General features: G+C 39.8%; 1 protein-coding gene across 1 annotated transcript in view; it reads left to right on the top strand.

The window, feature by feature from the left end:
- The window catches only part of LOC132822385 (metabotropic glutamate receptor 7-like), a 750,094-nt gene that overhangs the window by 385,605 nt on the left and 337,918 nt on the right, over nt 1-26,571 (top strand). The window contains exon 5 of the mRNA XM_060835730.1: nt 9,024-9,161. Coding sequence (XP_060691713.1) covers nt 9,024-9,161 — 138 coding nt within the window. The remainder of the gene's footprint in view (nt 1-9,023; nt 9,162-26,571) is intronic.

The following is a 26,571-nucleotide window of genomic DNA, read 5'->3' on the forward strand; positions in this document are numbered from 1 at the left end:
TTATCCACATTATACTGCACCTGCCATACATTTGCCCACTCATTTAGCCTGTCTGAATCACACTGTAATATCTGTGCATCCTCCTCACAGCTCATCCAGTATTGCATTTAGTTTCCTCATCTAAATCATTAACAGATATTGTGAATAGCTGGGTCCTCATCCCGATCGTTGTGGTACCTCACTAGTCACTGCCTGCTATTCAAAAAAAGACCCATTTATTTCTAAACTTTATTTCCTGTCTGCTCACCAATTTTTCCCCATCCATCTCAATTCATTGCCCCTAATCTCTCTCACTTTTACACATTAATCTCTTATGTGGACGTTGTCACAAACTTTCTGAAAGTTCAAATAAACCATGACCACTGGCTCCCCTGATCACTTCTGCAAGTTACATTCTTGAAGAATTCCAGCAAATGTGTCAAGTGTGTTTATCCTTTTGTAAATCCATTGTGACTGTCTGATTCTATCACTGTTTTCTAAGTGCTCTGCTTTAAAAGTTTTGAAAATGGATCCTATTACCTTCCCCATCAGACTGGCATCAGACTCACTACTCAGTGTACCTTACCAAATGCATAAGTAATTCACTTAATCGTAGAATAGTCAATTTGTAACTGTCCTCTTAATCTGAAGCATGCAATCAGATTGGCAGACAAGAAAGTCTGTGGGGATGATATGTGTTTAAGAAAAAAGGCAAATGAAAAACCCCTTTTAGGTCAAAGGTCTAAACTCAAATGATGTTTTTAAAAAAGGAAGACTTCTCACAGTCTCGTCATTTTTTTTTTGTCAGCAAGCTCACAGCGCTCATTGTTGTAGAATCAATTTGATCTTCAAATCAGACTTCAGTTCAAATTCTAAGTCAGTCAAAGTTGGATCTTTGAATGGAGGTAACAGTTCAGAGTTTAATGAGAAAGACTGACTTCTGGAACTTGCCCAGATTCCCTGAAGATACTTAAGGAAATTTGTGCAGCTCATCCTGATTTATGATTTCTTCTCTCTCATGAGAAAGAGAGAGAGAAAACTTTCTTTTTGACACCAAGTTCAAGGTCTCATCTATTCCAAACAAAGTTTATCAAACTTTTAAAGGAATAAAACCCATCTCATCTCTGAAGCTTTTCACAAAGTCATTTGAGCGCATGGCAACTTCTAACTTCAGTAATTACTACTGAACACAACTTCCAGAAACTTCTCATCCACTCAAAACACTTTCAATCCAGAATGTCCAAGCAGTTCCATATTTGTTTTGTCATAGTTCTCATATATAATGTATGTAAATGGGTTTCCAACAATAATTATTGCCAGAAGATCCCCCACATTTTTTTCATATGTGGCGTCTTAGTCCATTAGATTATAACTAGTAGTAACAATTGAAATAATTTTTTTGGTTTATTTTTCCTGTTTTTGATCCCAGCTTTTATTCCCAATGTTTATTTTGCAATCTGCATATTAAATCAAGCGTACAGTTCCTGGTTTAGACTTCGCATGTCTCATTGTGCGACCTCTTTAATTTGATTGGATAAAGTGCATCTATGTTTATCCTGATTTCACATATCTTACATCATCAGCAGAGATCAAGACAATGAAACAGCTGCCCGTGACAACCAGATAGCATTAAAATATTTGCATAAGAATGTTTTGGTGTCGTAAACAATAAGTATCATTCCTTTGTTACTGAGCGCAAAATTCAGGCCAATACAATTCAAATTCAGAATATAGCGCACTATCTTCAGATGTCGATATTATTCCTAGAAAGAATAGATGCATCATCATTGAATGATGAATGATTGGGAAGTGTTGATATCTAAAGGGAGTTGGCAGTCCTTGTCCATAAGTTACTGAGTGATAATGTGCTTACGGGACATTCCGCCACTTGAATTTGCTCTGCCATTTTCGATTACCATTGACCATGTACCTCAATGCGCCCCCCCGCCCCCCACCTCCCTCCATTATCCTCATACCTGCTGATGTCATAAGCATCTAAGAATCTACTCATTTCTGTCTTGACCACTCACCTCTGCGTTATAGAATTCCAAAGATTTATAACATTCTGAATGAGGGGATTCCTTTTCTTTTCCAACCTAAATAGCTTACCCTTTATTCCGAGACTTTTTTTCCCCTGGTTCTAGACCTCCCAGCCAGAGAAAACAACCCTTCTGCATCTCTCTTATTTACTCCTTTTAAGAATTTTGTGAAGATTGTTTTTCTGAGCTCTTAAAAACTATAGACCAGTCTCCTGAATCACTGCCCATAACATAGTCTGACCATCCCAGGAACTAGTCCACTGCACTTCATCAAGAGCCAGTGTATTTTTTCTAGAGAAAGGAGAACAAACTTGCCTGCTTCAACCAAGTCACTATGGAATGAAGCAGAGCACCTTAACTCTTTTTTTAAGAAAGGCAGTCATACAGTTTACTCTCCTAATTCTTTGTTGCTCTTGAATATTCTTTATCGGTATTTTATGAATAAGAATATCTAGGTACCTTTCGACATAAAGCCAATCTCTCACCAGTTACAAAGTAATCTGCACCTCCTTTGCTCCTACCAAAGTTGGTAATCTCACACTTGTCTATGTTATGTTCCAGCATCATATTATTGACTGGTCACTCAGACTGACCAAGTGCCTTTAAAGCCTCTTTGCATTATTCTAAAGGGCACACATTTCCACTCAGTTGTGTGTCATCTGCAAATGTAATGACATTAACTTTGGTACCCATTTGTCATTTTACATATTTTACATTGAAATCATTGATTTAGATTACGAATATCTGACTCCCAAGTATAGCACCTCTGGGGACCTGACTAGTCACATTTACTAATCTGAGAATAACCCATTTATATTTGTTCAGTTTAGCTTCCTTTATCCTCGATCGATGCCAGTGTATTACCCCCTCTTGTACACAGCTATCTCATCATAGCCATCGCCTTTGTCTTTTGCTTTGGGTGCACTCACAATCTGATCTACTTGCTCCTCCTCCCCCTCTGTCAACTGCATATAAACCACCACTTTCCAACTCCATTTTGTTCAGAAGGAGAGTCAAACTGTACTTGGAACGTTAATTCTGTTTCTCTCTCCACAGAGGTTGCCAGACTAGTTACGTTTCTTCAACACTTTTTTTCTTTTTAATTCAGATTTCCATCATATTCTTTTATTTGAAGGTTCATGGGAAATTTAATTGAGGTATTCAATTTATTGAAGTCTTTTGATAAGACTAAATGGAGAGAAACTGTTTCCAGTGGTAGGGCGATCATTAACTAGAGAACGCAAGGCAGGAATGCTGGTCGGTTATTCAGCATTGAGTGCAGGCTTCTTTTTGCTTAGTACAGTAAGTTGTTATGATCTTGAATGCATTGCATGCAGGGATTGGAGGAATTCGGAGCACTAACGCTAAGGAATGGTGAATATTTGTAAAGAGAGCCTTTGGAAGCCTACGGGGTTTGAACTGGGTGGAATCTGTAATTGGGTTGGATGAATGAAGTAATTGTTTCAAAGAGTCAGCATGGACATGATGAGTCAAATGGCTTCTTTCTTCCCTCTTATTCTCATATCTGCATTCTTCTAATTCTTGCCTCTTCGAGCTTGCAAATTTAAATTCTGCCCAATTAGTGGTCATGCTTTTGCTTGTCTGCACCAAAATGTCCAGTTTCTCCCCGCTAATCCTCATTCCTCTGTTATCTTTTTTAAATCTTTTAAGATGCTCCTTAAAATATTTCACATTGACCTAGTTTTTAGATATTTGTGGTCACTTAATCATCTGCAGTTTAGTAGCAGCCAATGCTTTGTAATGTCCCTGTAAGGCACCTACTGGTATTTTATTACATTCAAGCGAGCTATATAAATGCAATTCATTCTTACAATGTGCATTGTGAATATTGATAATTTGAAAAGTGCCATAAATGTTTGAACCTTTAGATCTGAAATTATCACTGAGATAAACCGTTTCCATCAAAATAATCGTAAGCTTTTTAAGAAAAGAAAATTTGCCTGAGCATCATAATGTTTTTATAATGGAGTCCATTGACAAAATGGCAGCCTGGCAATGCTTATCAATTGAGAACAATCAATGACATCAATTTCTTTTCTTATAAAATCACATTTATAACACAGGTTGGATATCAAATCATCACAGCTTGAGTTGTTTGGTTATTGTATATCACTGTTGAAATGGCTTTGATTTTCCTCAGTAAATTGAAGCCTCTGTCAATATCTCTCATAGATTATGAAATGATAGGCTCTGTTTCCATTTCTTGCTTGCCATTCTCTCTACATCACTGCAGTAGTGCATGCAGCAGCAGATATGTTAAGACCGGCAAAGCACAATTTATTTCTCTTTGGCATGAAGAACATGAGCAGGGACTGTGAAAATAGCTTTAAAAGCAACAGAATAAAATAGTGGAAAAGATTTGCTTCTGCTGCCCAAGTAATTCTCAGGTGGTCCAGTTAATAACATTGGCTGTTTGTGAACTGCTTTAAAAAGTTGTTTAGGGTTTTTATAAGATTGGCAACTCATGGCAGCAATTTCCCTGAATGACTGAGTATGTGCTGTAAGTGGCAGAAAAAGGATGGAAAGCAGTTCAGCTTCAATTCTTGGTCTGTGCTGAGTGAGCTGATCCAGAGCAGGTGACTGTATGGACACTGAAATTGGCCTCAACGTCCCTGGTAAGATGGTAGGGATTGAAATCAGTGTCCGAATCATATTTGCTTTTCGCTAACCCTTGTTGGTGCGAGTCTGAGCAATGAAGCAAATAACCTCCTTTCATTGATCAGTAAGGTTCACAGCTGAATCCTGAGAATGTGGGCAACATACCAGAGAGTGGTTAAGGAGTGTAAATTGTCAGGAGACTACATGAAACTGGGGAAAAGAAGGAAAATGTAAACGCTCACTCTCAAATGCTGTCTGGTTTGGTTTGGTGTGTGGTTGCAGTGAGTTATCATTCGGCAGGGAACTGGACCCCAGGACCTTAGCTAGAATGTCGGAGATTAGATCATCCTCAAGCAGATCAAAATGTGAAAGGTTTAGGATATATTAGAAAGGGAAAATAACAAGACATTTGTACTTCCATGGCTGTTCACTTGCACAGAGCTAATTCCAGTTTAAAATTTAACTTTGAGTGGAGAGTACATATGCGGACAATGAATTGCTCAGCTAAGTGTGCACCTGTACAGGGTAAGCACGGACCTCTGTATGTGATGATGACATATGCATATATGATCAAGAAGCAGGTGTAGGGAGTTCAGCCTCTGAAGCCTGCTTGCTTGCTGTGCCATTTAATAAAGTTACAGCTGATCTGATTGTAATCTCAAATCCACATTTCCCACCCTATCCTTGTAATTTTTCAACCCCCTTGCCTTATCAATAATCTATCCACCACCTTCTTAAAATACTCTGCTTCCACCACATTTTCAGGAAGGTAGTGCCAAAGACTGTTAACCTTTGGTGAAAATAAAGTGTCACAACGTTCCTTTTACAAAAAGACAACCTCTCATTTTTAAACAGTGACCCCCATAGTTCTAGATCTCCTATAGTGTTCAACTTAAATACGTTTAGAATGTCAGCAAAGAAAAAACTCTGCCAATCTAGAAAAGAACACATGAAGTTTTCCCAAGTAAATTTCCTGAGCACCAGAAATACTTCCAAATGCAATATTGTCCACTGAGATTATGACTGACATGATATAATGCATTGAGTTATAATAACCGCTTGCCTTATATCCTCTTAGAATGTAAGAAATAATTGATCTCACCACCACCTCCCTCTTCCCACGTCCTGACCCTGGTTCCAGCCAACAGGTCAATGTCAATTTTGTTTCTGGAAACCCAACTATGACTGGTCTGTGTGTGTACACTTCTCCTGTGGGTGATTTTGCTAAATACAATGTTGTTAGAGGGAATGACTAAGATTGTGCTAATCATTGCTCATTTGTAATACAGTCTTTGGCATTTTATGTAACACACACATTTCAGTTGCTTACCGTGGAATACACACGTAAAGAATGACAAAGAGTTTTATTTATTACAACAGCCATTTACTGGTGACACACCGCATGTGGTAAGAGTTCCATACAAAACAAAGAGATGAGATCCCTGGTAAATGTATGGATCAACAAGTTGGGTCTCATATGAGTTTGATTTGAGTTTGTCTTTGGTTGTAGAAACACATTTTACAATGTTCGCAGGAGGCTCCAAAGCACTGATGATGTCGCCTAGCCAGGGGATGAAACGTTTGCAACAAAAACTTCCAGCTCGGCAAACAGAACCACAACAACATTTTACAATGTCCTGATTATAGTGCAATATCAGTGTGATATTTCTCTCCTCCTATCCATGTGCTAAAGGTTTCTCCTGTGCTGTAAGTTCCATCAAAATTGAATCTATTCCAAAAGCACACTAGAAAACATTGACTACAATAAACAGAAAACACAGATGCTCAATTTTTTAAAAGTCTTTGAAAAATTTTTTTTCATGCCCTCTATACCCTCCTTTAATAGAATGGTTTAGCAGTGTTGAAGATGAACACATTCTTTAATTTGGGTGATTGATTTGTGTGTGTCCTATTTCTATGTTTTAGTGAATATAGCAGTGCTCTGTGCTCAGGGTTAGTTAAAAACTGGGCTCCATTAGGATGTTGCATTATCCACCCAAACCGTCACTGTTTACGTGAATATGATAGAGAACATGAAAGCAAAAATGTCTCTAAGTCATAGCATCTGGAATGACCTTCAATACCACTTATCCAGAAATGCAAGAACTTCCTGATCGTGATTCATTTGGCTGGAATTTCTTTGCTGGAACAAGGTATTATGTGACAACAAGGCTAAGGGGTTGTATTGATTGTGTTAACTTTTTCTTTGTTTGCTGCTTAATTTATTTTTCTGCTTTAGCAAAAGACTGTTGTAGAGTCATGGAGTTATACTGCATAGACGCAGACCCCTTGGTCCAACTCATCTGTGCTGACCAGATGTCCTAAGCTGACCTAGTCCTGTTTCGCAGTGTTTGGCCCATAATCCTGTAAACACTTCCTATTCATATACCCATCAGATTCCTTTTAAACATGGTAATTGTACAGCCTCAACCACTTCCTCTGGCAGCTCATGCCATGCTCTGCATGAAGAATTTATCCCTCAGGTCCTTTTTATATCTTTTTTTCTTTCACCTTAAATGCTCACTAGTTTTGGATTCCCCTACCCTAGGAAAACTCTTTCTATGCCCCTTTATGATTTTATAAAGTCCCCCCTTCACCTCCGCTACAGGGAAAAAAGCCCTAGTCTATTATAGTGAATTCATTGAACATTCTCCGGATTATCATTGGCCAGAAACTGAAGTGAACCAACCACACAAACACTGGCTACAAGAGCAGGTTAAACATTGACTTTTGCAGCAAGTAACTCATCACCTGTCTCCCAAAGGTGTTAACAAGAAACAAATCAGGAGTGCGATGGAATACACTCCAATTGCCTGGATAAGTGCCAATCCAACAGGTCTCAAGCAGCTTCATACGCCATACAGGACAAAGCAGCCTGGTTAATTCGCCTCCCATCCAGCACATTCAATATTCACTCCTTTCATTTCCAGTGCATACTGCCAGCAGATAGTACCATCCTTAAGATGCAATGCAGAAACTCACCAAACCTCTTTCAACAGCCCCTTCCACAACCGTAACCTGGACAACCTCTTAGAGCTACGTTTACAATGTCCACCACCCCCACCACCATCTGCAAATTCACTTCTGAGCCATGCATCATTCTAACTTGGAAATATATCGCTTACTGCTTTTTTTTTTACTGCTGCCAATTCAAACTCCTGGAACTCACTTCGGAACAGCACTGGGAGTTTCCTTATTCCTGATAAAGGGCTTTTGCCTGAAATGTCGATTTTCCTGCTCCTCAGATGCTGCCTGACCTGCAGTGCTTTTCCAGCACCACGTTAATCTTGACTCTAATCTCCCAGCATCTGCAGTACCCACTCCTGCCTGGTTTCCTCCTTCCTAACAGTAGTGGTTTATCACCTTGATTCCCAGCCTCAAGGTGAAGCTTGGCACAGTCTGTTATTCTGAACTCTTACTTCTTTATATTTATTCAGTTATTGCTGGATCTTTTATTTCATATTTATCTAATTTTTCATACCCTAAGAATTTGGACTTAAGAATTTGTACCTAGGTACTTTGGTAGCTAAAATGGAGCCCTAAGTGGTGACTTGTAAACTTTTCACTGTAGTCATGTGAGTACTTGGGGCAAAAAAGCTAATCCAATTCAATTCAAATCTGGAAAGGAAATCTGGTGGTTAAGAAGATTTTAGCACATTTACCTTCATTGCTCAGACAATTGAGTATAGAAGTTGGGACATCATGTTGAGATTGTACAGGACTTTGGCGAGGCCACTTTTGAAGTACTGTGTCCAGTTCCAGGAAGGATATTATTAAATTGGAGCGGGTTCAGAAAAGACTTTGCAGAATGTTGCCAATAATGGAGGGTTTGAGTTTAAGGATAGGCTGGGATATTTTTCACTGGAGCCTAGGAGGTTGATGGATGGCCTCAGAGGTTTATAAAATCACGAGGGGCATAGGTAAGGTGAATAGCAGAGGTATTTTCTTTTGCAAGGGCATATTTTCAAGGTGAGAGGAGAAAGATTTAAAAGGAACCTAAGGGCAAACCTTTCACACAGAGTGTGATTCATGTGTGAATTAAGCTGCCAGAGGAAGTGTTGGATGCAGCTACATTTACAATATCCAAAAGACATTTGGACAGGTACCTCAATAGAAAAGGTTTAGAGAGATGTAGGAGAAAGTGGTGAGGGGCTTTTGCCCAAAACGTCGATTTTCCTGCTTCTCGGATGCTGTCTGACCTGCTGTGCTTTTCCAGCAGCACACTCTCGACTTCGAGAGATATGGCTCAAATGCAGGCAGGTGGGACTAGTTTAGTTTGGGAAACTTGGTCAGCATGAACAAGTTGGATTGAAGGATTTGTTTCAGTGCTGTATGACTCTATTACTCAATGAATCTACACATGATCTGTGTTCTCCTTCCCACTAGGTTTTGACACTTATTTCACAAGTCGGACTTTGGAGAACAATCGAAGAAATGTCTGGTTTGCAGAGTTCTGGGAAGAGAACTTTGACTGCCAAGTGACTCGAACAGGATCGAAAAAAGACACAGCAAAGAAATGCACAGGTTATCTTTCTTTTTGTCCTTTGTTAGCATTAACTCTTCCAAGTAGGTCTCACTACAGCAGCTGCTTACACACAATGTCAGTAATGAAATTTGATCAAATTGTGTAGACAATGGAAAATGTGGTGTAATGTAACAGTCAGACTGATTTTATTCTTTCATATTTTATGAGGTGACAGCTTCCATTTTGTCTTTCAACTATTAATAATGTAAACATTCTGCATATTGAAGTTTAACATTCTCACAAAAGCAGAAAATTGATTTCATTCTGACTTTTAATACAATAGATGCGTCATTATTATTGATGTGTAATAAATTGGCTGCGGAAATGAATGAATTACTCTGCAACTGAGTGTAGTCACTTGTCACTTGACGTACAAGATTAGATATTAGGAACTCTTTCTGAATTTGATTTACCAAAGTATTAAACATGAATATTGATAGGATGGTTTGATCTTCAGCGCAGAAAGCAGCATAGTTCAAGCTGATGGGATTCTATTTTGGCTAGTTTTTTACCCTCCTTTTGTTGGATGTGCTGCAATGCAATAGAATTTGGTTCCACTACTACTACTTGGTATCTCGAACGTGGGATCACTCTTCTATGACTGCAGCTAGGCACAGAGGTGAGGTCATTCACCTAGCAGGACAGCTGAGCTAGTTTCATTCCTCACCTTGGGGGTGTACCTTCCAGCAAGCTTTACACCCTAGAAAACTAGAATGTAGCCTTTATTTTGCTATCAGAGCCCACAGCAAAAATGCAATGCCTTTTAACATTACCTTGCTGACATTGTAGAAGGTTCTGAAACACTTGATATTGGAGGTTGCATTAGGGTCCAGCAAAGCTGAAGTCATGTAGCATTGAATGGAGAATTCATAATCCCAATGGGGATGTCATCCCTGACTCTGAATTGTCTTAATAATTATGTCTATGAGTTAGTGTAACTTGTATTTATTGTTGTGTATTGCTGTTGGGACGAGCACTAATTCTTGTTAAGCCTCACAAGTGATTCATCCTAGGCCACAGTTAACTGAACCAACCTTTAAAACCAGTGTAGAAAAGAGGATTGGTGTCAACACTCTACCCCATGCAAAAGCTGCCAGTTGAGATCAGATAGCAGCATGGCTGAAGAACCAAATCCGAGACATTTGTACCTGATATAATGCTTTGCCAAAGAGTCTGCATGAGAGAGAGCTTTCTACTTCACCACAAGTTTGGTTTAATTCTGTGATTAATCTAGTCACAGTTTAATTAAAGAGAATACCACTGTGATTGCTCTACTGTGGCATCGTAAAATGAGTTGTTTGGTTATTTGACATGGGATCTGAATGTCATTTGCATGGATATTCATTTACAAATGTATGGATGTTTCTTTCCCTTGCTGGTCCTGATATCTGTGGAGGATATACCCATTAGACACTGAGAAAGGTGGGAAAGACAAGAAGGCACATTTTCTCCAAAGTGCTCCTCTACTGTCCTTCTAAAAAAGTAGATTTAGATAAAATACATTGCTAATAATAAAAATGCACCAGTGTGGCTCATAGCAGAACTTGGGAAGATTTTGTTTGCTCAATTTGGATGGTTGAAGTTTGGCTCTTGGGTCAATTTGAAGATCTAACCCCCCAACCTAATTGCCAAATGTTGAATTAGCTCTGATGGAAAGGGAATCTACAACTGCAGCTTGAATAAATGGTCCACATTATTTTCTATGCCAATGGGATTTTTGATTTTGCAGTAGAAAAGAGTGTGGAAGAAAATAATACATAGAACAGCAAATAATACTTCTTCCCATTAAAGAACCTTGATGAGTCTTGGATTAATTGGGATGGCTTCGAGTAGAGAACGTGGAATATAGTAACTGTACCAAGCAGCAGTCTTGGCATGATGGGTCGAATGTTCACTTTCTTGTTGTCGGAGTCTATGCAGTGTTTTCTGAACATTTAATCTGCAATAAGAATGTTCTATATGTGAAGTAAGTTAGAGAACAGAATGCTTCTTCATATATTTTGATTTGAAAGCTCATGGGAATGGATGGGGAGTGCATACAGAAATCCGTAGTGTGGAGAGAACATTATGGAAAGAAGGCTGATCGTTAGATCTACAGATAGCAGTTACACTATTTGATATAATAGCTCAGGCAGATAAAAAGGCAATATTTTTATTCCCTTGTCAACAATATACAAAATAATCTTAAAAACAGAAGTGACTAACTAGTCATTTGCAATGCTCTGAGGCAAAGGGAGTGGGATCTACTGACTTGTTCTTGCAAAGAACTAACATGTCTTTGACAGATCTGTGCTCTGTCTTCCTGCAGTATTCTTTGATTTATTTTTTTGCTGTTTATGGGGCCTAATAGTGACCATATTTCCCTGTTTATAAACAGTAATAGAAGTTCAAAGTTAATTCGGTGACCATGGGGGCAGTAAACTGTTTGCAGGAATGTTAAGGTGTGACGTAAGGTCAATTCCTTCCTCTTGGAGTCTTCTTTTTTCCCCCAACAAATTTGCTTATTGTGTATATATGGTCCTTGTGTTCACTGCCTTAAGGAGACTATTGAACTGTTCAATAAGCCTTTTGTTCAAAAGGCATTTGCAAGATATTTAGATGCATGTATTACTGGCTGATTTAAGGGAAAAAAATTGAAGTTGTTTTTTCCTTATTACATTTTCACCTTCAACTCAACTTTAATAAATTGTATCCTATCAACATAAGTCAATGTATTTTCATTTTCTATATATGTTGTACTTCTAGTCTCTCAGATGAGTTTGCAGAGAATGCAATCACTGCTTTAATGAATTGAGTGACTCCCAAGGATCCATTGTTTTCTGTGTAATTGATTCAATGTTGATGATAGAATTGCAGTATTAGCAGCTGTCATTAAAAATGATTATGCGTGCTACTTCTTGAAGTGGGTGAACAGTTAAGTGAACTCAGGTGAATAGCTGTTGAGTGAGGTGGAAAAGGTTAGGCTAGCTCTGATGTGACCAGTCTCAGAACCCAATTTGCTGATGACCGCTACATCTTGAAGGCTGGAGCGTGGTCCAAAAAATGCATTAGACTTTGAAAGCTCATGGGAATTTTTGATTTCTCTCCCAAATGGTCTATTATAACTTAATTTTCAAACTACTGCTATTATCTCCAATATTTCTTAAAATGCCAGAAGACAGTCTTCAGCCAATGAGGTTCACTCCACATGATATTTAAAACAGCTGCTGGATTCTGCAAAGCATTGAAACTCTGTACCTGACAATGTGGAAAACTGCCCAGTATGTTCTGTACACTCATAACAGGGCAAATCATGAGGAGCATGAATAGGATAAATAGAATGAATAGGACAAAGTCTTTTCCCTGGAGTGGGGGAGTCCAGAACTAGAGGGCGTAGGTTTAGGGTGAGAGGGGAAAGAGATAAAAGAGACCTAAGGGGCAACTTTTTCACACAGAGGGTGGTACGTGGATGGAATGAGCTGCCAGAGGAAGTGGTGGAGGCTGGTACAATTGTAACATTTAGAAGGCAGCTGGATGGGTATATGAATAGGAAGGGTTTGGAAGAATATGGGCCAGGTGCTGTCAGGTAAGACTAGATTGGGTTGGGATATCTGGTCAGCATGGACGGGTTTGACTGAAAGGTCTGTTTCCATGCTGTACATCTCTTTTTGACTCTATAAATCCGATCCAGCCAATTACCACCGCATCAGACTACTCTTGATCATCAGTGATAGAATTTGTCATCAACAGTGCTATCAAGTAGCATTAACAGTGTCATCAACTAGTACCTGCTCAGTCACATTTAGTTCGGTTTCAGCTCCTGAGCTCATAATAACCTTTGATCAAACATGGATAGAAGAGCTGAATTCCAGAGGAGAGGAAAGAGTGACAGCCCTTAATATTAAGGCTACATTCGGCCAAGTGTGGCATCAGCATGCATCGGAGGCAAACTCACCACTGGTTGGAGTCATACCTGGTCCATAAGAGGATGGTGTTGTTTGTTGGTCAGTCATCTCTGCACCAAGGCATCTCTGCGGGAGTTGCTCAGGGTAGTGCCCTAGGGCCAACCATCTTCAGCTACTTCATCAATAACCTTCCCTCCATCATAAGGCCAGAAGTGGTGATGTTAGCCAATGATTGTGCAATGTTCAGCGCCATTTGCAACTCCTGAGATACTGATGCAGTCCATGTCTATGTTCTTTATGTCCAAAAGCAAGACGATGTGGACAATATCCAGACTTCGCGCTGATAAATCGCAAGTAACATTTGCAGCAAAAAAGGCCATCTAATGATCATCTCCAATAAGAGACAGTTTAACCATCACCATCACTGAGTGCCTGACTATCAACATCCCAGGGGCTATCATTGACCAGAAACTCAACTGGACTCAGCAGTAGCACGTCAGAGGCAAGGAATATTGAGGCGAGTAACTCACCTCCAGACTCCCCAAAGCCTGTCCACCGTGTACAAGGCACAAGTCAAGAAAATTCTCCCAACTTGCATAGGGGGTGCAGCTCCAACAACACTCTAAGCTTGACATCATCCAGGACAAAGCAGTCCAGTTGACTGGCACCACATCCACTCCTTGCACCACCAATGCTCAGCAAAGCTGTGTATACTATCTATAAGATGCATTGCCAAAAATCACTAAAGTTCCAAAGACAGCAACGTTCCAATCCCACAACCATGTCCACCTGGCTCAGTAAGTATAGCAGATTCATGGAAATACCACCACCTACAAGTCCACCTTCCCCCCCCCCCCCCCCCCCCCCCCCCCCTCCCTGCAAGCCACCCACCATCCTGATTTGGGAATATGTCATTGTTCCATTACTGTCACTGGGTTAAAATCCTGGAATCCTTCCCTAATGGAATTGTGGGTCAACCAACAGCACGTGGTCTTCAGCCGTTCAACAATGCCAGCCAGTGACCCCCATGAATGAATTAAAAGAAAATCACTTAACCAAACTAAAATGAGGAGAACATTCTGCTTCATTCCATGAAGCTCCCTCCTTTCGATATTTTCATGTTCTATTAAACAAAATGGCCATTTGCTGAAAATGTGACATAAATGGGTGACTAATAAAAGTTATTCCTGATTTGAAACTGGTTTCAGTGGACTCCAAAGTCCACTCTGATCTCAATTAACCCAAGATGTAAACATCTGCTAAGTTGAGCATTTTGTCGATCCCTGGGCCAGAAAGTCAGGGGTGGAATAGATTTGGAAATAAAAGCCATGCTAACTCATTGCATCCTTATTCCACTGTAGAAAGTCTCCGCTTTGTGTCAGCAAGTACAAATGAACGAGTGTGGTTCATCTATCACCTCCAACTATTCCAGCATTGTGGATTTAAGCTATGGCTTTGTAAAACCTACATGTGGATATCTGCCCCTAAGCTGCCCCCCCTCCCATGACTTTGCTGGAATTCCCTTAGCACCATGGCATTGCCTGGCATCCATTTTATGGTAATTAGGATGTTTTATATTGTAATAGCTCTGCTTTTTGACACAAACCAGTTTTTATTACTTTCTGGGTACTGTGACTATGTGGGATTTTGTATTTGGTGGGTTTGATCCTATTCTTTATTCTTTTGAAAAGTTGGAGGGCACCATTGCCCATCAGATGAAGAGGCCACTTAGCTAATTTGTGTTATGTGATGCCTTACTCTGTATAAAATAGCTGTTAGGCATTGTCTATAATGTAATTACATAAATCTCTGCTGGCTAGGAAGCAATTTGGTGTGAGTTCATGTCATGAAAGTTCCATAATGTGCAAGACTATTTTTCTTATATTCTTGGGTGTTCTGAACATGGTAGGACCCCTTCCTGGATTAACGTGTGTTAATAAAATTTCATGTGGGAATGAATTAAAAATAAAAGCTCTCTGCAATAAAATAGATAGCAACAGCATTGACGAGGTTAACAGTTGGAATTGATCCCAAAGCAGAACAGAAATTAAATCAATTCAGGATGGGTAAGGATCAACTCAAATTGGATTGATTCTGACAGAATTCCATCTGGAACTCATCCTAAATTAATTGTGAAGATGCTGCACACCTGTTTGATATGCTAATAGAGAATTTGGATTCACATAATAGCATTCATCAAGGTGAAAGTCAATTGCTTTCACAGTTGGTCAAAAATGCATCAGCAAAAGATCTCAGTTGTTAGAAGTTGCATCTCCTGATGTGCAAAGTTTTAGATGAGCTTGTAATACACTAAGTTTCCTTGTATCTGTTGAAGATGTTTGACCATTTTAATTGATAATAGTGAAAGATTCCTGAACTGGAGAATTATTGACACAGCAAGGATTTTTCTCCTTCCTTGGCTAATGCTTCACTTGGCTTGCCCTGGACCAACTAGCACTTCCAAGTTTTCCCTGGTTTCGAAATTTCCAAGGTATAGTTCAATTTCCAAGGCAAATGTTCACAGTCGCAATTGGAAGAAGAAGGCTGCTAAATGGTGTCATATATCTCTGTTGAGGTTATGTGACCCACTGTCTGCCTTCCAAAATCTGTGGACACGAAAGGTCTACTCTTGATGCAATCTTTGTGACCAAGAGAGGAAAGCAATCCTTTATTCGGCCCCTTGTTGTTTGCTGTTTTCATTTTACATTCTGAGTAAGCCACCTGAAATATCAATTTCTTTCAGGCACCTTTCTGAATATACCTCCACTCAGAGAAAAGAGAGCAGGCATGGGAAGGGCCCTTTATGGCTGCCTCATTTCCACGTGACTAGAATAACTGCAATTGTGTTACTCACAAGCAAGGGAAAATGAGCCCTTTTGTTTTAAATGTTGCTGTGAGGTGGAAATATTGTGGAATACAATAGTGGGAGTGTTGTGGAAATCAATCTAATGAACCCAGACCAGATGGATGCACTTTGTTAATAATCTAGCTCAACCCCAGCAATTTTTGCTTAGTTACCAAAGTGCAAGAGCTAGGTACTTGCTCAGAGGATGGTGCTGCAAGATTTCACTAATTTGAACAAATAATAAAAATTTTGCTGTTCAAAATTAGAATGCATGGTTTATGTTCTAACACACAGAATCTATCTTCTAATATCCAGAATAATCTGAAAAACATTTGGATTACTGGCAAACTGTGGCCAAACACCCCACAGAGCACCTCAAATAGGAGATCGCAGTCAATGCAAGTCCCACTGATTCTTCAGCAACTTCACAGTCACTGGGGGGCCCCATGTATCATCAAGTCTCTTGAAAGCTTTACAAAGAATTCTGTTTTTTTCCTCTCTCAAAGACCTAGCTTTTGAGCTTCCTCAAAGCCCCCAGATCATCATTGACAGCCTCAAGGGTGCCTCACATTCTGGTAGTTCACTCTCCTGGTCAGGACTCTGCTGCTCTGGGTCCTGGTTAATGCACTCCAGCACGTACTCACAGCCACCATTCAAGGTCTTTACAGACACCTGATTTTGTCGAAGCAGAAATGCTCTGAATTTCTAAGAACTCAGATCCTGCTCGGCTGCACAAAGCAAACACTGCTTACGGGCTTCCTTTACGATCAACAGCAGATAGTTTCATCCAAGACCCCCCCCCACAGTTCTCAAGGATTTCCTTCTGCCCTAACACTAACACTGATACAACATCTAACTCCCTGGATGTCTTATGGCACCCATTGACAGAGAAACTCGTGAAGCGTTCTGAGTGACCTTATTAAAGACCTAGTAAGCCCTACACCCTTGATCTGAGGCAGCATTGAATGCTACTGATACTTTGAAACAGTCAAATGTAGCCATTATTTGAAACTGCTTGTTGGGTGACTCTTACAACATGCTTTGACTGCTGGCTTACACAGTACAAAATGGATACAAAACGTGATTGTCCACTATGCAAGCTGGCTCAAGACACATCAGGCCAAAATGTAGATGTGAGCAATCTATGTAAGAACAACCTTTAGGAAAGGGCAGTTTTCAAATGATAAAGTAACACAAGTCTATGGAGAAATGTTTTCTTGTTTGTTACATAGAAAACCCTGCATTATGTATTATTTGCAAATTTATATAATTGGTTTTTGATTCTAAAGTTTGGGACTATCGACATAAATTGTGGTCCCAGCACTATCCATGTGGACTCCCTCATTCCATGTTCTGATATTTTGAATGGCTATGCTTATTACAGAGTCCCTACTTTCTGTCTTGCACCTATGCATCCATCCTGTAGTTACCTCTTGACGTTGCATGCTCTGAATTTATTTGTTGTTTTGTTATGTGGCAACTTATGCAAGGGTTTTGTTTTTAAGTGAATCCTGACGTGATCTCTCTCAAACCTCTTCACAGAATTAAATGGAGCTGAGTCAGCAAGACATGCCTTTTTTTTTAAATCCTGCTGACTATTCATGGATATGTTTTGATTCCTAGATGCTTTTCTATTTTCTCATTTAGTAGGAGTTGCATTACTTTTCCTCCCAACCATGTTCATTTAGTTCACCTTTAGTTCCATTCAATTGTCCTTCAGCGGTAAAGCCAAAATTAGTTGAATAATTTTGAAATGAACATGTGATAAGGCACTCTTTAGAGATCATATAGTTCTTCCTTGAACTTTTCCATTGCCTTTACAAACTATTATTTAAAAAGTGCAGGCATGTTACCTCTGCCAACCTTTGCTGTTAGGGGTTAGTAAAGTTCATGTCACATTTGGATACTCATAGTTAGCAATATGATTCTTCCCCCACCCCCCCCCCCTCCCCCACCAAGCTTGAAAGAAACTCTGGAATAATTGAATCTCAGTTGAATTGCTGGTGTCTGAATACAAAACTAGGAGATCCCGTGTTAATGTTTCCTTTCATTTTCTGCTTAAGCTGGCTGTTAGAAGATTCGATGAAGCAAGAAAATGGACATTGAGAGCAGAGTTTTAGGCTCTAGGCGGAGAAGATATGGAGGAGTATAATCTCATGTGAATTTTGTGCTGCTAGCTCGCATGTCTATTTCCTAGGTCGACCCCACAAGTGATGTTTACCTGGTTTCCTTGATTGGGGACCAGTTGGGACCTGTTGCCAGAGATTGTCTAGGAACTTTGGCCTTTCGGGTTCCTGGAGATATTGGTTGCTCCATCGTAGGGCTTGCAGAGAAAGATAGAAATCATTGTGGACTGCACAGGCTCATCATATATCAATACATTACACTGATTCTTTAAAGAAAATGGTTTCTTTAGTGAACTATTTCCTTTTGAAATGTTGACTCTTTTGCTCCTCCGATGCTGCCTGACCTCCCTGTACTTTTTCCACCGCCACACTTTATCAACTCTATTTCCTGCTTCAACTATTATTCACAAATCCATAAATATGCATACTTGTCATGATTATTTTACTTTTCCTTGAAAATACACCTTCAAATTGAGTTTAGTAATTGAGTTGTCGAGCTTTCCTGTTGGGCAGACCATTTAGGACTGTGAAGAGGAGAAATTTCTCTGTCCAAAGTGCGTTGAGCCAGTGGAACTCTCAGCTACAGAAAGTGGTTGAGACAAAAATATTGAATGTTTTCAAGGTGATAGATCTAGTTCTTAGGGCTGAAGGGATCAAAGGATATGGGGAGAAAGTGGAAACGGGGGACCATATTGGTTAGGCAGGATTGTATTTAATGGTGGAGCACTCAAAGGGCCAAATGGCCTCTCCTATTTTCTATGTTTTTATATTCGTATGATCGTCCTTTAGGTTTTGACATGGAGCCAGAATTTGGGCTATTTGACTTCAGTCGTGTGCACAGATTGTTAGCTTCTTGGAAACTTGCACTTCCGACATCAAAATCTGAGTTGTTTCAGACTCTGACATGAATGCATGATCAAATGGATCAGACTCATGATTTATTTCACCCCTCACAGGGGAAAGCTCCCTGAGTATGCCATAACCACTCAAAATGAAGTTTGTTCATTGTCCGTTGGTGTTTTGATGTCAGACACTTTGATCCACTTCCTTGGATTATCAATATGCACCAACGAACCAGTGTTTTCCATTTCACAGGCACTCTCATGACCTCTCAATGACTCAACCATGACCACAATTGCAGAGGATATTTGATGGCTTGCTTGCACGGTTTTGGCAAACATTACGTTTGCTTATGACTGATCGATTGATTATAAATCACTGACAAGATGAGGCTATTGATGTTCAGAATGAGTGTTCAGCATGATGTTCTGCCAGATCCTATCTCGCAAAGAACTACTCCCAGCATTTGTGACCCCACATTGTGCAGCCATGTTCACATGACCACTCATTATGATTATTCTAGTTCCTTGTCTGTAGGATGGTCAAACTCTGTTCAACCATTCAATGTCATTTCAATATCGGGGCTTTCTTGGATTTAGCCACAGTTTCAGTTTGGAAAGTTATCATCTACTACTGTTGTAAAGATTGTACCTTTACAAACTTATATAAGACCATAAGATGTAAAAGCAAACGTAGGCCATTTATCCTAGCAAATCTACTCTGACATTCAATGAGATTATGGCTGATATGATAACCCTCAACTCACTTTCCTGTTTATTCCATAACACCTTGATTCTCTTACTGATTAGAAACCTGTCTATCTCAGCCTTGAGTGTGATCAATGACCCAAGCTTGACAGGTGTCTATGGTGAAGAATGCCACAGTTTCGTTACCCTCAGTGAGATGCATTTCCTCCTCATCTCTGTCTGAACTGGCTGACTCTTTACTCTGAAATTTATCTCGATCCTTACGCAGTAAACTCAACCGTGCATTTGCAATAATGTTTGCTTTTCAGCTGTGATGTATCATATTCCAGTTTTACTGAGAGAGAAGTACAGCCCATTGTTGCTCTTTGACATTACCATTGTTGATATTTCAGAACTTTGCCCCTGAATAGTTAAAACAGGCTTATGATCTGTTACTAACGTGAAATTTCTACTCAACAAAAACTTTTGAAACTTTTTGATTCTGAAAATGATCCTACTACTTCCCTTTTTATCTGTATATCATCCTTTTTTTGTCTGTACTCTGTATGAGAAGCGCATAGCACTTCATTGTGTAATATCGTTGTGTTTGTTCCTGATAATAATACTCAATGAGAATGCTATGGGCTTCTTGGCTCTCATCAATATGACTGATCACTGCCCAACACCAATACTTGTGTCCAAGTGAAGATGTAGTGCACCACTGGTCAAACTCTCTTATATATGTCATAAATACCTTTTAGACATCATTCCATTCCCTTTTCACATGTTTCTTCAATTACTCATGTAATGGAGCTAGCACCACATTAAACTCAAGCAGAAATTGCAAGTAGAATTGGTTTATGCCTAAAAAAGGCAAAGCTTAGACATGTATGTTGGCATTGCTACATTGACAATTGCCTCTATCTTGTGTTTAACCATCTATTTGGCCAGTTTTGATTGACTTCCAGACCAAGATGCTACTTTGGATTGCAGTAGGGGCTGGCTTGTCACTGGCTCCATTTCAGTCTCCAGTTGAGATTCTCTTCCTCTGGCCCAGTCACGATGAACACATCATTCTGCGTATGCGATGCAGCACTCCTTGATAAGTTGTATCAATTGTAGTTTGGAAGCCTTTTGGAGAAATGTCACGCTAGAGAGTCACTGTCCATTGGAGTATAAGCCCCTGCTTATCATTTGGTACTATTGATTTGCTTGATCCACATTGAACTGTACTTAAGAGACAAATCCAGCTTTGTGAATATCTGCTTACAAAATCTTGAGATCAATAGTTATTACTGCCTGTTATCAGCTGTCTGATTGTGCCTTTGTAGACCTGGTGAAGTCTCATGGTTTTGTCTCACCTGGACACTATTACTATGGGATGTTGCCCAATTGTTGTGATCAATATTCACCAATACATCATTTCTCTGTAGCTTCATTAGTTCTTCAACATGAATGTTGGGGTGCAAAATATTGGCCTTGCAACAGATCAAGTTCAGCCATGGGCTTCCACACAAATTATGTCTCTATAACTGTCCTTGCAAATATTGTTACAGATAATCAATTGGTGATCAAGCCTGTTGGCTGTCTCAGCTTACAAAATATATCTGCAGTCTAATTTCAACTAACAAAGCTAAATCTCACTTATTAACATTAGTTTGTTCACTTATCACGCGACAACATTGGATAAATTGAGAGACTCGCAATTTCAATGGACATCACAGTCCATCAATCCATACATTTCTAGCACTTTAATGGAGCACGTTTTCAATTAAATTTATTTTTCAGTTAGATGTTCTTCACTAAATTCCCTCATGTATGTGTTGTGATGGAATCTGTGATTTGGGATTAATTTGGGGAGCATATGTGAACTGTTGTCTGAACAAATGACGTGATAAATATTTTGTTAGGTGCACTGACCCTTGCTTCAAAGTTTGTATTTATTGTCCACACCTTAAATTAAATCTGGATAAAAGCAGATAAAAAAGCAGAACCATTTGAGCTCATGTCATCCAGTAGTCTACTGCGGCAGGTTTAAGACAATGTGACTTGGAGATGGCAATATGTAAATACAAGGTAGTTGTAGTTGCTTCTGTTATTTGAAATGATGAGGAGGTGCCAGTGTTGGACTGGGGTGGACAAAATTAAAAAAACAAAAATCACAAATGATCATCTGGTGTTGTGTGGTTTTTAACTGTTAATTGAAGTGATTGCCTGACCACATTTGACCATAAAATGCACAGGCTTGCCGTGAAGGTTTACCTCTCAATGCCGGCAAAACCACGGAACTCATTGTTAACTTTCGGCGGGATGTTAATCATGCTGTCCGACACATGAACAGCACAGAGGTGGAACGAGTGCAGAGTGTCAAGCTCCTGAGAGTGGTCATCAACAACAAGCTTACTTGGGCTTTTCATGTGGATGCACTGGTTACAAAGGCCCAACAATGTCTCTTCCTCAGGCAGCTGAGGAAATTTGGCATGATGGGGCAATACCCTTGCTAACTTCTATAACTGCGCCATCGAGAGCATTCTGTCTGGATGTATCACTACCTGGTATGGCAACTGTACTATTCAAGATTGGAGATGGTTACAGAGAGAGGTGAACTTGGCCCGGACAACCACAAAGGCCAACCTCCCATCTATAGAATTTATCTACCAGGCCCGCTGTCAAGGAAATGCCACCAGTATTCTTAAAGATCCATCCCACCCTGGCAATGTTTCTCTGCAACCTGTGCCATTGGGGAGAATGTACAGAAGCCTGAACACACACACCAGCCGGTTTTGAAACCATTTCTACCTTACTGTTGTTGGAATATCGAATCGACTCACAAACTCTTAACACTTGCCTATACCTGTGTTTTTGTTTTTGCTGCTGTTTACCTATTATTTACTTATCTATGCTACTTAACTATGTGATCTGCCGTATTGCTCGCAAGACAAAGCTTTTCACTGCTTTGGTACACATGGCAATAAATTCAGTTCAATTCATTTCATATAGAGTAGTACAAATGAATCTATGCCATTGAGATTCCCATTAGTCGAGGTGAGGAAGTTCGACAGAAAATGTGCCATTTGCTGAAGAGCACACCGTGAAATTCAGATTGAATAGAGTTGCTGTTAGATGTGAGTAGGTTGTTTTTCAAACTGGAGCCCTGTGACCAGCGGTGTTCCACAGGAGTTAGTTCTGGGTCCACTTTTGTCTGTAAATTATATAAATAATTTAAATTAGAATATAGAAAGCATGGTTAATGAGTTTGAGGGTGACACCGACATTGGTGGTATAGTGGACAATGGAGATGGTTATCTAAGATAACAAAGAGATGTTGATCAATTGGGTCAATGAGCTGAAGAGTAGCAGATGGAGTTTAATTTGGATAAATAGGAAATATTGCATTCTGATAAAACAAATGAACAGGGCTTATGCATTTAATAGTGGGGGCTTGGGTAGTATTGCAGGATGGGGAGACCTCATGATTCAGGTAAGTAATTCTTGAAATTTGCATTACATATAGATAGGATGGTTAAAGAAGGCACTTAGCGTGCTTGCCTTCATTGCTCTGACCTTTTGAGTATAGGAATTGGGATGTTATGTTGATGTTGGTGGGGCCTGTCTGGAGTATTGTATCCAGTTCTGGTCGCCTGTTATAGGAAGGATATCATTAGGCTGTAGAGGTACAAAAGAGATTTACCAGGATGTTGCTGGGAATGGAAGGTTTGATTTATAAGGAGAAGCTGGATTGTTTGGGATGTTGTTCACTGGAGCGGAGGAAGTTGAGTGGTGACCTTATAGAGGTTTATAAAAATCATGAGGGGAATAGATATGATGAATGGAAGGTGTCTTTTCCCTAGGGAGGAGATTTCAAAACTAAGACACAAATTTTTAAGATGAGAGCAGAAAGATGTTAATAAAGATATGAGGGGCAATTTTGTTACACAGACTGGTTTGTGTGTGGTCTGAACTGTTAGAGGAAGTGATGAGTGTAGGTACAGTTACAAAGTTGAACAGACATCTAGATATAAACATGAAAGAAATATTTGGAGGGATATGCACCAAGGGCAGGCAGGGTGTATCGCATTTACCTTGGGATTATGGTCGGCATGGACTGTTTGGACCGAAGGTTCTGTTTCCATGTTATATGGCTTTTGGAATTGTTGGGTAAATCTTTGAAGAAAAGCAGCTAGAATACCACCTGATGACGATCAGAATCTTGAAACTACAAAATGTAATGCATACTATGCTTAATTCCCATTTAAATTATGCTTAGTCTGATTGTTAAAATGAAACTTCCAAGAAAATGAAATTTGTTTAAAGCTTTTCATTGAAAGTTGCTCATTAAATTCCATTCTTTTGGTTTGTTGATCTTGCAACAATGTTTCTCCTGATAAAGTGGCAATCTGCACTCATAACCATGTGCATGTCGATGTCGTGCATGATTGATTTACCAGTTCTTTAAAGACAGAAATACCATACAGTCCTACTTCTCTTTGTTTAAGCAGTCTGGACCGACTGCAAGGTTGTAAATTTCCCCTTCGATGCATCACTGTTTTCCATGGCTACTGGAATGAACAGTCACTGCTGCTTTGGCTTTTGCTCTGTCTTTTAGCAATTAAAGTAATTGACGTTTCTGTGTTGATGTCTCTCTGTTGCATGGATGCCACTACAGAGATAACAAATCAGTAAGCCACTAGCGCCATTTCCAATCTGACCAGGGCGTTCTCTACTTCAGGCTTGGTGGAAGCTTCCTGATTCACAGCACTCTTTGTTTTCATCCCTGGAGATCGTATCAATCTTGCATGATCAAATGTAAGATTTTATGTTTTTAGTAACTTGGTTTGAACTCTTTGCCAGAAATACCTGTGCTTAGCTTGTGGTTAGCACTGCTGCCTCACAGCACCAGGGACCCGGGTTCAATTCCCGCCTCGGGCGACTGTCTGTGTGGAGTTTGCACGTTCTCCCCGTGTCTGCGTGGGTTTCCTCCGGGTGCTCTGGTTTCCTCCCACAGTCACAAAGATGTGCGGGTCAGGTGAATTGGCCATGCTAAATTGCCCGTAGTATTAGGTAAGGGGTAAATGTAGGGGTTTGGGTGGGTTGCACTTCGGCGGGTCGGTGTGGACTTGTTGGGCTGAAGGGCCTGTTTCCACACAGTAAGTAATCTAATCTAATCTAACCTGCCTTAATCTGTTTCAAAATGCATCATCAAAGAGTGGGCCAAAGATGCAATGCAATAAACTCTTCAGTGCTGCAACATATGTGCACAAACCTTTTCTGGTTTATAGTGTCAAATGCATGTCTTTCCATTATCAGTGGCTTGAGACAGACATTTCTCTCCAACTCGGTGATTGTGTGAAATGACATGTTTTACTTGTTAGGAGCAAGAAGATGTGTTAAAGTGTTGTATACATCCAAGCTAATCTCTAATAGCTAATTCGTTTTCTTGTGCTCAAGAATTGTTCTGAGTCCAGATCTCTTCCCTTTCACCTTTTGAATTCTAAAATATCTTTAGCTCAATAAGAATGATAACCTTAAATTTGAAGAAGAGACAGGCAGATTTTTGATGAGTGATGGGGTAAAGAATTATGGGGAGCTTACCAGAAAGTGGAGTTGAGGCAAAGATGAGATCAGCCACGATTCTAGTGAATGAGGGAGCACACTCAATGGACTGAAATATCTCCTCCTGCTCTTTTTTAAATATTCTTAAGCTCTCTTCTACATTCCTACTATTCTGATGTATCCCGTGGCCATGTTGTATTGTCACATTGTAAATTCCCCAGTTTTCTGTGGGTGCCCATGACGTTAACAAAGGCCAAGTCTGAAATGGAACAAGCTCACCCAGAGACAGCCCAGTCAGTTATTGACTCTGGTGGGCACTGGGACTGTGGAACAGTCCATTTGATTAAGTGAGATTGCACTTTGCCAGGAAGAATGAGTTTCAGAATAATCCATTTGCGATCTCTGCCCTATCCAAGCAGATAGATCATTGAGTTCCAGCTGGGTCAGAGTTGCTATTTGTGACCAATATTGACATATTTTAATCCCATCTCATTAAAATATCTTATGTGTTGACATGCAGTTGCAAAAAAACAACAAATAGCAAAGTGGTCAGTTCCCTGTTTAATACTGTAATGGCACATGCCTAACATGAATATTATCATAAAGGCAAAATGTTGTGGATGCTGGAAACCTGAAGCAGAAATCTGAAGAAACTTGGCAAGTCAGGTAGGATCTGTAGAGAGAGTGAAAAACAGGATCAATGTTTTAGGCCACATATGATTCTTCTTCAGAACATCACATGGTCTGGAAGCAGTGCCCAGCAGCAGGGCTAAGGGGCAGTGCAGCAAGCCAGTTGAGAGACTTCCCTGTTTAGTTTCAACTGAGGCCTCAGGCCATTTTGTAAAAGGGTTTCCCTTCCATATTAGTAGCCAATACAACTATAAAGGGCTATTTAATGTCCTCAAAATGACTGTGTCCCCCTCCTCTCTATCACTTACTGTGAAGTGCATGCTGCTCCTCCGTCAGTATTGTTTGGGTCTCACGTTGGCACTTCAACATTGAGAGCCTGGCCACCATCTTTAATTGAATATGTGACCATCCTGCAGTCATTCATTTGGCCAATTCAGGAAAAGTAACAGATGAGTTTTAACTGTTCTCCACACAATGTAAGATTGTGACTCCCATTTGACCCAGACAGTCAAGCCCTGAAACCCACTGGGAAAATCCTTAACATGACAAATTGCAATATTCCCTTTTGGCAACTCGTTAATTCATTCTTATTAATGAATTATTTTTGTTCATTGCATACTTTTCAGAACAATGCTTAGAGGTATAAGAGTGACAAACATATACCTCGTGCACACCACATATGAGTGACCCTGCAGATAAATCTACAAGCTCCTCTGAATACTAAAATAATGAGTAATTCCATGATTCATGTTCTGAAGTTCACAATGAAAATGTGCAGTGGTCACATCACATTAGTTGAAATATTTTTAGCTAATGTGGAATTTTAGTCAGTGGAAGTGACTAAA

Source organism: Hemiscyllium ocellatum, chromosome 14 (assembly GCF_020745735.1).
Source record: "Hemiscyllium ocellatum isolate sHemOce1 chromosome 14, sHemOce1.pat.X.cur, whole genome shotgun sequence".
In the NCBI taxonomy this organism is placed as follows: domain Eukaryota; kingdom Metazoa; phylum Chordata; class Chondrichthyes; order Orectolobiformes; family Hemiscylliidae; genus Hemiscyllium; species Hemiscyllium ocellatum.